The 15,545-nt window shown below is 36.6% G+C and overlaps 1 protein-coding gene across 1 annotated transcript in view; it reads left to right on the top strand.

Annotated features, from left to right (window-relative positions):
* The window catches only part of TMPRSS15 (transmembrane protease, serine 15), a 153,631-nt gene that overhangs the window by 62,828 nt on the left and 75,258 nt on the right, over positions 1-15,545 (top strand). The window contains exons 9-13 of the mRNA XM_018051693.1: positions 3,402-3,542; positions 4,237-4,386; positions 12,130-12,235; positions 12,566-12,716; positions 14,994-15,129. Coding sequence (XP_017907182.1) covers positions 3,402-3,542; positions 4,237-4,386; positions 12,130-12,235; positions 12,566-12,716; positions 14,994-15,129 — 684 coding nt within the window. The remainder of the gene's footprint in view (positions 1-3,401; positions 3,543-4,236; positions 4,387-12,129; positions 12,236-12,565; positions 12,717-14,993; positions 15,130-15,545) is intronic.

Raw genomic sequence — 15,545 nt, forward strand, 5'->3', positions numbered from 1 at the left:
ATGAAAATCGTAGAAGATGATAAATATTCAGTTTATATTTTATTCAAAAATACATATATATATTTATGGATCTGCAAAGAAAGACATAAAAAAAAACAGCCTTTAAAGAATGCTGAAAGCAATTTCAAGTTGCCAGCCTCAGAAATTCATTTTTTCTGTGTGTGTACTTATTACTCTTTTCTTTATATCCTGAATGCTTAGCTGTTATTCCATTCCCAAAGGACTGTTAGACCAAAGGACTGTTATTATCATACTCTTAGTATTGGAAGTTGTAGTTTAAGACCATGTTTTTAAAACTGAATCACACAAAAATGGAAATAGTATAGCTGAAGATATGTAATAAACATAATGGATCTTCTTGACGCTCCTCTTGAATTGTTAACTTGTCCTATGACAAAAATAATCACAGTGTGGTGTGTGTGTATTAGTCATTCAATCATATCCAACTCTTTGCGATCCCATGGACATTAGCCTTCCAGGCTACTCTGTCCATTGGATTTCCGAGGCATGAATATTGGAGTGGGCTGCCACTTCCTGCTCAGGGTATCTTCCTGACCCAGGGATCAAACCCTCATCTACTGCATTGGTAGGCAGATTCTTTACTACTGAGGCATGAGGAAGTCCCTATTGAACCAATAGCCACAGTCAGATCCTACCAGAAGTCATTTTCCCCAAAAACTTTATTGCTGTAGAAAAGAAAGCAAGAAAGATAGGCAGATAGCTTTGAAGCAAAATTTCTTAAATATTCACATCCTTTAAACAACTAGACATTTATGGACTACAAAAAGTTTCAGTGTTGGAACCGTTGGATTGTGTGTGTGTGTGTCAGCTGCTCAATCATGTCTAGCTCTTTGCAACCCCATCGACTGTAGACCAGCAGGCTCCTCTGCCCATGGAATTATCCAGGCAAGAATACTGGAGTGACGTGTATACCTGTGGCGGATTCATGTTGATGTATGGCAAAACTAATACAATATTGTAAAGTAATTAACCTCCAATTAAAATAAATAAATTTATATTACAAAAAGAGCAAATAGAAAAAAAATTAATAGATATTTAAAGGTTCCTTTCTGGCTAGTTGAAGATGTGGGACAAACTTTTATTTGTGTGTATGTGGGACAAATCTGTGTATGTGAGACAAACTTTTTAAAGTTAATTAAAGACAATTAACTTTAAAAAAAAAAAAAAAAGAATACTGGAGTGGGTTGCCATTCTCTTCCCCGGAAGATCTTCCCTACCATGGGATTGAACCCCAGTCTCCTGCATTGCAGGCAAATTAGTTACCATCTGAGCTACCAGAGAAGCCCATCCATTTAGACTACACAGTTACATATGCTAGTAGAAGGAATCCAAATAACCAATGGAATTCTTCAGGAGAGAATACTGAAAGAATGACATACAGCTTTATCAGGAAAAAGAGTAAAATATAAGTGAAAGCTTATCCATGGCTTTCTTTCCATTAGATGTTACTGAAATTGTCATGCATGTATCACATTTTTCACTGATTTCTACACAATAAGCACAGAATTTTTCAGTAGTTTTGAAAGTATTTTTCTTTGGAACTCAATAAGTAACAGTGATGCTTTGTCTTCAACTTGCAAACATAGTAACTTTCATAAACTTGAATCTGATATCCAGTTCAAACTGTTACACTAAAATTTAAGCTACTATTTCCTACCCTATTTTATTATTCCTACCAAGAAACTTTTTAGATGTTTTTTTCCCCCTGCTGCTCACCCATGAAATTTTAATATTTCAGATATTGTCTATACCTGTACTGTATGAATATCTAAGAATTTTTCTTCTGCTTCTGATAAAAATTTTACCATTTATAGTTTTTTAGCAATTATAAAAACTAAGAATTTTTCTTTTGCCCCTGAAAAATTTTACCATTTATAATTTTTACCATCTAAGAGGCAATATTACCCCTTTTGAGAGTGTATGTGCTAAAAGCAAATTTTTATAAAAAGAAAATATTATATAACAATACTTTTTAAAAAAATCACATGAGTACTTATTTCTCAAGCACTATATAAATTCGTGAGAATCAAAGATTTTGAAAGATAATACCTTTTGTAGCTAGAATTAAGACAGAAAAGTGACTAGATCAATATCGGCTTCCCTGGTGCCTAGTAAAGAATCTGCCTTCAATGTGGTAGACCTGGATTCGATCCCTGAGTTGGGAAGATCCCCTGGGGGAGGGCATGGCGACCCCCTCCAGTATTCTTGCCTGTAGAATGCCATGGACAGAGAAGCATGGCAACAGTCTATGGGGTTGCAAAGAGTTGGACACGACTGACCGGCTAAGCACAGCACACAAGATCAACATAGAATTCTGTAGAAACAATACTTAAGTTGCCTGGGATTTTTGTGAGGTCCTGCTACGCTGCTTCAGTCGTGTCCGACTCTGTGCGACCCCATAGACGGCAGCCCACCAGGCTCCTCCGTCACTGGGACTCTCCAGGCAAGAACACTGGAGTGGGTTGCCATTTCCTTCTCCAACGCATGAAAGTTGAAAAGTGAAAGTGAAGTCACTCAGTCGTGTCCGACTCTTAGCGACCCCATGGGCTGCAGCGTACTAGGCTCCTCTGTCCATGGGATTTTCCAGGCAAGAGTACTAGAGAGGGGTGCCATTTGAGGTCCTACAGTTATGTAAATAAAGAGAGAAACAGATACCCTTATTTCTATTATTTTGATGAAATTTCAGTTCAGTTCAGTTCAGTTCAGTTCAGTTCAGCCGCTCAGTCGTGTTCGACTCTGCGACCCAATGAATCACAGCACGCCAGGCCTCCCTGTCCATCACCATCTCCCGGAGTTCATTCAAACTCAAATCCATCAAGTCAGTGATGCCATCCAGCCATCTCATCCTCTGTCGTCCCCTTCTCCTCCTGCCCCCAATCCCTCCCAGCATCAGAGTCTTTTCCAATGAGTCCTCTTCACATGAGGTAGCCAAAGTATTGGAGTTTCAGCCTTAGCATCATTCCTTCCAAAGAAATCCCAGGACTGATCTCCTTTAGGATAGACTGGTTGGATCTCCTTACAGTCCAAGGGACTCTCAAGAATATTCTCCAACACCACAGTTCAAAAGCATCAATTAGCCCCTATTAGTATAGCATGGGAAATACTGATAGTATTAAAGTCATTTTTTGTTTAACTTTTTAACTTATATACTTCTAATTTGAAACATTATTATAATAGAACAAGGGACATTTTATTTCAAATAAATTAATTTTAGGACTAATGCTTTCAGTTATCCTTAGGATCAGATAAAAAATTGATAGATCAATAGAATGATGAATGGATAGATGAATGATGAACACATCAATAGATAAGTAAATAGATACATATGTACATATAACATTCTTTCTTTCTTTCTTTCTTTTTTTTTTTTTTTTTTGTAGCTTCTCTCTGGTCAAATAATCCTGGCATAATTAGGATTTTTTCCAATCAAGTTACTGCCACTTTTCTTATACAATCTGACGAAAGTGATTATATTGGTTTCAAAGTAACATACACTACATTTAACAGCAAAGAGCTTAATAGTAAGTACTGTTTATTCCTTAGCCTTTGAATCTTCAGGTGCTTTAATGCTATAATGGAATTTTAAAAGCAACAGAACCTAATATTTTAGAAAAGGATCATTATCTATTTCATTGTGCAAGTTCTTCAATGAGTATCTCTTATGAACACCTTTCTCCACTTGATACTTGGAAAGAAATGAGAATTTAGAAAATCACTCACATCCTTCAAAACAAAGAAATAACCAATTTGAAAAAAATATATAATTCAATAGAAAAATTAAATTAAACTTTTATACTGCAAATATTCAAAGATTTAAAATTAGCATAAAACTAATTCTGAGAATGTTCCACATCAATTCAATTTTGACCAGATTATTAAATTTAGTAAATAGATAGGGGGAGAAAAAATGGGGACAAAGTTTATGCAGGTAAGTCAACAGAGGTAAGCTATAAAATTTAAAGAACGATAAGAACAAAAGGCTTATCTTGGCTAAAGCCATAATGGGGCATAAGAAACATATTAACACTGTTGGCAACAAAAGCTGTTTTGTTTTTTTTTTAACTACATCAAATTAAACAGCCAGCATTAATTTTCAAAAATAATTCTGTGCATGCCACTTGATTATAAATGGTATGAGTATATATTTTTTTCAATTCAATCTATTATACTTAGTCATATCATTGACTCAATTTTAAGCAAATTTTTAATTTACAGATTATGAGAAAATCAACTGTAATTTTGAAGATGGCTTCTGTTTCTGGATCCAGGATCTAAATGATGACAACGAGTGGGAAAGGACTCAGGGAAGCACCTTTCCTCCGTCTACTGGACCAACTTTTGACCACACTTTTGGCAATGAGTCAGGTATAATTCATATTTAATTCAGAAACCAAGAAGAAAGTGCAGTGTCTTGTTCCACAGTTCAAATTGAGCAGTATTAAATGCAAATTTAAATGCAAATTGAACAGTATTAAATGCAGATTTTTTTTGATCATGAACTAATAGAATGAGTTTAACTGAAAATGGTATCAATTAGGCAAGTAAAAGTATTTCAAGAAATGTGTTTTTTACCTTATATATTCACAAAATGTTGAAAAGAACACAGAGGCCATTAGAGACAAAGAGGCGGGTTGTCACCCTAGATTTGCCACTTTATTATTAACTAAGTGGACTTGTGTGAGGTAGTTAACTTTTCTGAACTTTGGTCTACTATGTCTTAATTTCACTTTCTCATTGTTCACTGCTAGTGTAGAGAAATCCAGTTGATTTTGGATATTGACCTTGTGCCTTGCAGCTTTGCTGAAATTAGCTTTTTAAGACTTTTCAATAGATCAATATCATACCATCTTGAAATACAGATAACGAGGCAGGTTTACTTCTGATAAGCCTTCTTAGACTGTTCAGGCTGCTATAACTGAATTTTAGAGATTGATTTCTTAAACAATCAATATTTTTCACAATCTGAAGACAGGAAGTCTGAGGTCAGGGTGCCAGCATGGTGTGGTTCTGATGAGAGCCCTCCTTTTGGTTCACAGACACCAGCCTTCTTAGTATATCCTCATGTAGCAGAGAGAGAGAACATAGAGAGAGATCTCTCCTGTCTCTTCTTACAAGATCACTTGTTCCATCATGAGTGCTCATCTTCATGAAGTGGTTACCCTCCAAAGGACCCATCTCTACTCTCATCACATTTGGGCTTATGGTTTCAGCATATTGGGGGCAGGAGGGAGACCACCATTCAGACCATAAGAGAAAAACTATGGAAGATCTGATTCTAAAGCATGGTCCTAGAGGATAAGATGGTTGGATGGCATCAGTGACTCAATGGACATGAGTTTGGGTAAACTCTGGGGGTTGGTGATGGACAGGGAGACCTGGTCTGCTGCAGTCCATGGGGTCGCAAAGAGTAGGACACTACTGAGCGACTGAACTGAACTGAACTGAAGGGAAAGGTGATGTTTTGTAAATATATTTGTCACATAAGTGAGATATTAGAACTGGATTTCAGGTGGAAACATTAACATTAAGATAATAAAATTTGACTGAGAAAACCAGAAATTATTGGGGATTATTAAGGAATAAGGAACTTCTAGTGAAAAGGCCAACTATATATACCTTGGATGCATGTATTCATAATATTTGTCATTGTTGTTCAGTCGCGGAGTTGTGTCTGACTCCTTTCGACCCCATGGACTGCAGCACACCAGCCTTCCCTGTCCTTCACTGTCTCCCAGAGTTTGCTGAGATTCATGTCCACTGAGTTGCTATCTAACCATCTCATCCTCTGTCACCCCTTTCTCCTTTTGCCTTTATTTTTTCCCAGCATCAGAGTCTTTTCCCAATGAGTCAGCTCTTCACATCAGGTGGCCAAAGTATCGGAACTTCAACTTCAGCATCAGTCTTTACAATGAATATTCAGGATTGATTTCCTTTAGGATTGACTGGTTTGATCTCCTTTCTGTCCAAGAGACTCTGAAGAGTCCTCCATCACCAAAATTTAAAAGCATCAGTTTTTTGGTGCTCAGCTTTCTTTATCATCCAGCTCTCACAACCATACATGATGCAAAAAACCATAGCTTTGACTAGATGGACTTTTTCGGCAAAGTTATATCTCTACTTTTTAATATGCTGTCACGTTTTGTCATAGCTTTCCTTCCAAGGAGAAAATGTCTTTTAATTTCATGACTGTAATCACTGTCATCAACGATTTTGAAGCCCAAGACAATAAAATCTGTCACTGCTTCCACTTTTTTTCCTGCCATTTGCCATGAAGTGATGGAACTGGATGCCATGATTTTATTAATAGTTTTTTGAATGTTGAGCTTTAAAACAGCTTTTTCGCTTTCCTCTTTAACCCTCACCAAGAAGTTTGTTAGTTCCTCTTCACTTTTTGCCATTAGAATGATATTTTCTGCCTACCTGAGGTTATTAATATTTCTCCCAAGAGTCTGATTTCAGCTTGTGATTCATCCAGCCCATCATTTCAGTGATTTACTCTGCATATATGTTAAATAAGCAAGGTGACAATATACAGCCTTGTCATACTCCTTTCCCAATTTTGAACCAATCTGTTCCATGTCCTGTCTGTTGCTTCTGGACCTGCATACAGGTTTCTCAGGAGATAGGTAGGTGGTCTGGTATTCCCATTGCTTTAAGAATGTTCCAGTTTGTTGTGATCCATGCAGTCAAAGGCTTTAGTATTATCAATGAAGCAGAAGTAGATCTAACTACAAATCCAGATGTAATATGGATCTTACAAAGTAAAGTGAAAGTTGCTCAGTCATGTCCAAATCTTTGCAACCCCATGGAGTCCATGGAATTCTCCAGGCCAGAATACTGGATTGGGTACCCTTTCCCTTCTCCAGGGGATCTTCCCAACCCAAGGATAGAACCCAGGTCTCCGCTTTGCAGGTGGATTCCTTACCAGCTGAGCCTCCAGGGAAGCTCAAGAATACGGGAGTGGGTAGCCTATCCCTTCTCCAGCAGATCTTCCAGACCCAGGAGTCAAACTGGAGTCTCCTGCATTGCAGGTAGATTCAATTAAAAAAAGCAATGCAGGTGCATTGCTTTTGATCTTACCAGCTGAGCTACCAGGGAAGCCTTTTAAAAATCAAAGAAAATTACAAAGAGGACAGAATAGAAATTCATGCTCTTAGAGGATTTTCTTAGACAAAATCAATCCTATAATATGTTTTACTATTGAGATTTCAATTCAATTCAAAAAACACATATTAAATGCTTCTTTTAACTAAACATGGTTCTAGGTATTGAGGACATGGATCACACATCATAATTTCTACAAAGCCTTTCTGGAACTTCCAAGTTAAAATTCCTTTCCATTAAGCTTTAAAGCACCTCTTTTATTTTTCCTATCACATGACCTTATATCTGCTTACTTGTCTGTTTCTTTTCATCACAATGTTCTCTTCAGGAACAAGAACCTTGTCTTTTTCATCTTTGAGATGCTAGTGCATTTTCAATGCCAGAGTATAACATGTAAAATTATTTTTAATTAATGAGTGAATGTCTACACTTTTGACTCAATAAGTCATTTTTTAATAAGTGATTGACTATGTGAAATTGCTTATAACATAAAAATAGCCTGAGCACATGTGCATTATAATTTAATATTCCCTGGTGACTCAGACTGTCAACAATCGACCTGCAGTGCAGAAGACCTGGATTTGATCCCTGGGTTGGGAAGATTCCCTGGAAGAGGGCATGGCAACCCACTCCAGTATTCTTGCCTGGAGGATCCCCATGAGAGAGGAGCCTGGCAGGCTACAATCCATGGGGTCGCAAAGAGTTGGACATGACTGAGCAACTAAGTATAGCAGCACATATTACATAGATCAATATCCATGTTTTAATAACCTGAAAATTAACTAGCTGATTTAATGTCAATTGCAAATTACACCTAGTAAGAGCACACCTTTTTTATAGTAGAAATGTATCTGAATAATCCTAGTTCCTTAGAAATGAAGCCCAGGATAACAAAATACAGTTCACCCAAATTACAGTTCATGAAGTATTTCTTAACAAGAATGCGGCTGCTTTTGATCTATTTCTCTAAGAAATCACTGAAACTCCCACTCCATGTATTCATTCACTCCTTTATTTAAGAAGTATTTTTTTGAGTCCAGGCCCTATTCAAGACCTCTGGATGTATCTGTGAATAAAAGAAACCAGATTTTCTTCTCTTACAGAACACATTTTATAGCAAAGAAAAACAGAAAATAAGCACTATGCATCACAAATCATTACATTTTGGGCATCTGTTTAATGTTAATGAGTACTTAGGGGAAAATACAGAGCTTGGTAAGGCCAATGGGGAGGGCAGATGTTGAGGTGTTTCTGCAAATTAAAATACAGTCATTAGTTTAAGTCTCATCGAAACAATAAGTGACATTTGAATCAAAACTTTATGGGACATACAGATTACTCCAAGCATAGGAAACACGCAGAGTAAAGGCTCTAAAAGACGCATGCCTGACCTGCATGAAGGAAAGCCAGGAAACCAGCATTGCTGAAACAGAATCAATAGGGCCAATAGGGTTCAGATAATAATGAATCTTCCATGGCTCTGCCCTTTTCCCCAGTGAAGTGAGGAGCCACTGACGTTTAAGTGTAGGAATGAGAAGATTCACTTTGATTGGTAGAATAGTTTATGGAAGAGCAAGAGAGTTGTCAAGGAAACCAGTGAAAAGTTATCACTTAATCCAGAAAAGAGGCCATGGGACTCACATGTGGTGATATGAGGTCAGATTCTGGATATAATCTAAAAGTAATGTTAATAGGATCCTGCTAAATTAGTTACCAGTGTGACCCTATGGATAAAAAAAAAAAATACATATATGTTCTGCATAGATGGCCAATCTCATTAGACTTACATGCTTAAAACTAAATATTATGACATGCATCATCTTATGCATAATTATTCTCCTTTGAATCAGTGATTTCCCACAGCCTGGTCCTCTAGGGATAAATTAGTAATTTGCACAGTTGAAGATTAACCCCCAGGTCATAATCATCCCCAACTCTCTAGAGAATCCTGCCCTAAAACAGTCAAATAATTTGACCACTTTTTTTCCTTAGCTATAATAAAAAAATAATTGTCTCTCACACTTGGAGTAGTTAGAGGGAAGTACAGAAAGCACCTATATCTATTGACTCTGACAGATAGCTTTTATGTAGTTGAAATCTTTGATGTTCAAATTATCATTTTCTCCTTTTATGTCATCATAATAAGAGAGAAAAATCATTCCACTGATATTTGAAGACTATAAGTACATTAGAGGAGAAAAATGATTTCAGCTTGCCAACAGATTAAATCACAAAAGAAATAAGATGAAACTGACCAAAGTGAGACAGGTTGAATGTCAGGTGGAGGTTTTAAATAGTTGGGTTGGAAATGCAGTCTCAGGAGAAGGTTGTGAAGCAGGAGTTATTTAAAATGAGATGAGTCAGAGCAGTTGAGAGCCCGCCAGAGGCAGCAGTGTAATGAGAACGGATGAGAGGCCTTAATAGGTCCTTCCCAAGTCTCATACCAGTGATTTCATAATCTAGCAGTCATTCCCCTCCAAGGGGTATTTTTCTTCCAGCTTGCTTTTTATGTGTCAGACATCCTGCCTCTGAGATGGAAGGGAATTAAGTCTTTCCTGCTGTTCCTCTTATCCATGCAGGATTTTTTTTTTTGTTCTTTACTTTCACTTTAAATGACAGGTAGGCCTAAATGAAACAGATAAACTTTGAATTAACATTGCTTTAGGGAAGAACAGCTAAACCCTTTAGCTCTCTAAGTCTTTCTGAAGAAGTTTCTCCTGGTGGAGCACCTGCTTTGAAATCTTTGTCAATGCTCCGTTTCTCTGTTCTTCTTAGAAACAAAAGCAACTGGTGGAGACATTGGTGGTGATACAGGGCAGCAGCCTGGGGTGCTCAGCAGAGACCCATTTGTCCAGAACATTCAGGGATATAAGATGAGTAACATAAAAATTTCAGAAATGGAGGAGTCACAAAAGAGCTAGAAGAGATGAAGAAAGTATTTTTTGTTGGCCTTTCTCAATGAAATCATAATCATTCCAACACTTGGGGGCTAGCTAGCACTGTATAGTAGTAAGGATCATTAAAATAGAGACCCTGAAGTCATAGCTAGGTTTACATTTGAGCTCTGCATTTAAATCTACTCTGTTAGATGACTCGTCATCATTAATCATCTCATCATCTATCTCAGTTTCCTCATTGGGAAAGTGGGTTGATGATAATAGAAACTGGCTTTGGAGGAATATTATGAACATTAACTTAATATGTTTTTAAAAATCTTAAGAAAATGCCTGACATGAAAAATGCTTTACACATATTAGGTATCATAACTATTTTCTTTGCATACCACAGAAACATTCAACAGAAACAAATTGGCTGTAATACTGTTCTAAATATTATATCAGAGAGGAAAATAGTTATAGATTCAATTTTCAAAAGTATGTTAAGTCTTTGGGATATCTGCATTTTATTTAGCCTATAAACCTATTCTAAAATAAGAGTAATTTCAGTGTTTCAAAGTAAAATTGTTCTTATGTCCTTATCTTTCCTGTGATGTTGAATTTCAGAAAATAATGTTGCTCTTTAATATTGAGAGAATCTGGCTGAATTTGCACCATTCTCAATCTAAAACTTTTGATATTTATCTACCAGATTTGTGTCCGACTCTTTGCAACCCCATGGACTGTAGCCTACCAGGCTCCTCTGTCCATGGGATTTTCCAGGCAGTAGTACTTGAGTGGATTGCTATTTCCTTCTCCAGGATCTTCCCAACCCAGGGATTGAACCTGGGTTTCCCGGATCGAAGACAGACACTTTACCATCTGAGCCATCAGGGAAGCTTCAGTTAATTTTATATCCACCCACAAACTCACAAAGTGATTCTTAGAATAGTGTTTTCTTTTTGAGATGGCCCTCCAGTTTTCCAGAAAGTTCTACCCTCTCTGCAATTTCTGCTCTCTCTACATCAACATCCAACACTACTCCTCTTTGAAAGAGAAGTAGTACTACAACTTTTTTGGAGGCTGGAGTGTTTGAGGGGCAGAGGTTAGGTTCAGTTCATGAAGAAACAAGCAGAATAAAAGGATAGATGGACGTTGTAAGAGAAACCAAATGACTCACAAAAACTCACTGAATGCTTAACTTACAAATTTTGAAGCTGACTCTGAGGTTAATTCCAAGAATTCTCAAAGATATTTTAAAAGAATTATCATTTAACCTATAATTTCCCATAGAGTGTGGAAAATACCTATTTAATTATTTCAATTGTGTAGTAGTTTAATAAATTTAAAAATAAAAAGCCAAATTAATGTAGCATGAATATATTAAATAATATTTAGCTAATCCACACAGAGAATTAAGAAAATGTACCAAATGTCTTTCTTTTATCCAAACTTCTAACAAGTTTTTAACATCACATATGAATATAAATTTAATATATGGTGGAATACTCTAAGTGACATCAGAAGTACAAGTGTAACTAAGAATTCAAGAGTCACATCTAGTTGGGAAGACCAAAAAGGATTTTCTGAAGATGTTAATTTGACTTAAATGACCTCAAAAATTAGTGACAGGTACAATTGTAAGGGAAACTCCAGAAGAAGAAATTGAACTTTCCCTTTGAATTTGTATTTAAGTACTTGCCTTAAGTGAGTTAGTCCATCAGCATATCTAAATATCTTCATGGTCCTATTGTCTCTAAAGGAGTGGATACTCAAAACATCTAATAAATTGGAACTAAAGTGGTATTTGCTCAAAGTAATAAGATGAAACAGTCATGTGAACTCTTAGTAACTTAGATTTTATTATATCCTTAAGGATGTTCCAGTTCAAGGCTATTGGGAAGCTCAAAGTTGAGAAGGGACTTTCTTAAATAATTGATTATGGAAGTTGCCTTCTGGCTTGTAGTATAGCTCCTTTCCATTCTATCTAAACATGTTTCTTGATATTTTCCTGTTAAAGGTGTGCTTTCCTGTTTATAAATTATGTAGAAGGAAAGCACAGCTATCATTTCACCAAAATAATTGCTAATATTTAAGTGAAGCAAAATATTTTTGTTGTTTTTTACAGGATTTTACATTTCCACCCCAACTGGACCAGGAGGAAGACGAGAAAGAGTAGGACTTTTAACTCTCCCTTTAGATCCCACTCCCGAACAAGCCTGCCTTAGTTTCTGGTATGTTGTAGACACATGTTAAGTAACATCTTATTTAATGAGGGATGTTGCTTTTCTTACATTGCCAGGCTCAAATTTTACAAAGATGTTGCTCCAAGTTTTAATGCACTAGTCATTACTGCACTAGTCATTCATAAAGCAGAAAATACTGAAAACTTTCTTTTCTCTAGCAGCTCCCTCACCCAAGAGAAAAGAGGTATTTGAGTGAAGGATTTAGAAGAACCCTAATATATCTACATATATGTGAATATATCTACATATATGTGAATATATATATATTTTTTTCTAATGTTGTAGGAATTGATTAATTTTTGCTTGTTTCCAAACTAGGTATTATATGTATGGTGAAAATGTTTACAAACTAAGCATTAATATCAGCAGTGACCAAAACACAGAGAAGACAATTTTCCAAAAAGAAGGAAATTATGGACAAAATTGGAACTATGGACAAGTAACATTAAATGAAACAGTGGAATTTAAGGTGGGCAAAACACTTTATAACCATGTATTTGTATTATAAAATGGTGATACAATTATTGTTTATGGTGATATGTGAAAAGCAACTTACTTTCTGGCTATAGCTAAGTCGTTTTCTCTTCTTTCCTTATCTTCCTCTTTTTTTAATATTTGAGTTCCTCTATTTTCAATTATGCACTGACATTAAAAACCACTTACTGAGGAACAATTTACTACATGGAAGTACTACTTATAATGAGCCATAAAATTCATAGAGAACTTGAAGGGTATTTCAGCTTTCTTCAGCAACTTTCTAGCACAAGCCAACCATGTCTTCCTATCCCACTGCCTAACTCGGTTTTCCAACTTTTCAAAAACACCACCTAAATGACCCATACATTTTTCTAGGGAATCACCTTTTCCTGTTATGACATCCACCCCCACCAGTATCCACACACGCTGCCCCATTCTGACTTAATCGCTACATATTTCCTCTAGAGACAAGTTCTATGAGCTGTATCATTGGGAAGTTTCTGATCATTTATTTCACTTTAGGGTGAATTAATTTTTCACATAATAGCTTAATGTGTTCTCTTCCCAAGGGTGTTTGCAATTAAAATATAGGATCATATAAGCTAATAGCTTGACCAAATTAACAATGTTTTAATTGGGCAATTTCAGATACAAGAGTATAACTTTCAGAACATGTATGTTTGGACAGACATCGTCATCAGTGAAGATTCAGTGCTTTCCTGTGACTTGATATAAAGCAGGCGATAATCAATGACTCTCATTTGTATTCCTCCCAGCTTTCTTTCTTTTTTTTTTTTCCTATCCTTTTTCCTTATCCTCTTTCTTCTGATTCTATAATTCTGTAAAGTTTTCTTTTCCACCTTAATTTTCTGACAATTCAAGGAAGAGTAAAGGAAAATGGAACATGAAGGAACAAAAAGATGGCAGAAACAGGAAGATAGGTATTGCAGTAACTAAATCTTGGGCAACTCATGGAGAGTCTTAAAAGTCACAAAACTGCATCCAGTTTTTCATCAGGCAGAGTAAGAGGACTGAGTTCCATAAATATTTACACCTTGGCTTTGCCACTTCAGTTACACAATCTTGAAAAAGTTACTTTAGTCTCTTTGACATTCAGCTTGTGTGTATCGGAAAGGAAAAGATACCGTGAAGGAGGTAGAATGAACAAACGAGTGAATAGATGACTGTAAATTCAATTTAATTAGTGTCAGAAAAAGTAAATAAGATAATGCATACAATGCACCTTGCATAGCAGTTAGCACATCAGGTATTCAGTTTATGTCTTTCCTTTCCCAGACAGGAGAGGATCCAACAAAGTCCAGTCAAAAATACCCACTGTTCTTAAGAACCTAATACGTTTCATCTGAACACCGGGCCTTCCCCCAGGTCTGGGTCTATGTCCTCTGGTCATCACCTTTGTAATATATCTCACACAAACTTCCCAGGTCAATTACGACCAGTACCAGCAGGCATTCCCCACTCCAGGGGATCTTCCCAGCCCAGGAATCCAACTCTCTTGTGTCTCCTTCACTGGCAGATTCTTTACCACTAGAGCCACTATTTGGCTCTGAAGAACTATATCATATTCATATTTTCTCTTGTTTTCTTCTTCTCTCTTTTAAATTACCTAATCAATGTGTCTTCTCTTCAGGGTTGTATGCTCTAAGGGTTTCTCGGATAGCTCAGTTGGTAAAGAATCCACCTGCAATGCGGGAGACCCTGGTTCAATTCCTGGGTTGGAAATATCCCCTGAAGAAGAGAAAGGCTACCCACTCCAGTATTCTGGCCTGGAAAATTCCATGGACTGTATAGTCCAAGAGATTGCAAAGAGTGGGACATGAGAGAGTGACTTTTACTCTCTTCAGGGTTGTATGCTCTAGGAAGGCAGAAGGCTGCCTGGATTTTTAATAATGTTGTGGAAGGAACCTAGAATAAGGTTGCTATCCCTGCAAGACAATGTGTATATGTGACAGAGTACAGTGGAGCATGACAATATCATGAAAGAAAGAGCTAGAGACATAGAGAAATTGTGAAGATGTTGCCTAACACAGAAAGAAGACACTAGCAAAAATTTAGACCACCATGAACGCATAGTTAGGGAGCTGGGCTCAGCCGAAGGACCTTGAAAAGCAATATTTCACTGTGTGATAACTTGTCCACATTTACTTGGACATGACAGTATTGATTCTCCAGAGAATACTGGGCTACAAGAAGAATCAATCAGAAAAGATTAAAGTGGAATCATTTTATGTACCTCTCTGAATTACAGGTTGCTTTCTATGGGTTTAAAAACCAGTTCCTGAGTGATATAGCATTGGATGACATTAGCCTAACATATGGGATTTGCAATGTGAGTGTCTATCCAGAACCAACGTTAGTCCCAACTCTTCCGCCAGAACTTCCCAGTAAGTAACCTTAAAGTGTGTTTTCCCTAATTAGGTTATTAGTATTTCCAGGTAGATCTCTCTCTGACTTATTTTTTATTATCTTGCCATAGTGCTGTCTTTTCACTGAAAATCAGAAACTTTAAGATATAAGTAAAATGGAAACTAGTAAAATATTACACATTAAATATAGATCACTAATGAAATAATGCTGTACATCCTGTTATGCTTATGTTTATGATAGTTTTAGTACATTTTCATTTTTGAAAATAATTTAGGTGCTGATTGCCATTTTGTTTTCAATTTAATACAGACTAATCCTAGTTGTGGGGTTTCCCAAGTGGCCTTAGTGCTAAAAAAAAAAAAAAAATCTGCCAATGCAGGAGAAGTAAGAGACGCAGATTCGAGCCCTAGTCAGAAAGATCCCCTGGAGGAGG

The sequence above is a fragment of the Capra hircus genome, chromosome 1, assembly GCF_001704415.2.
Source record: "Capra hircus breed San Clemente chromosome 1, ASM170441v1, whole genome shotgun sequence".
Classification (NCBI taxonomy): Eukaryota; Metazoa; Chordata; class Mammalia; order Artiodactyla; family Bovidae; genus Capra; species Capra hircus.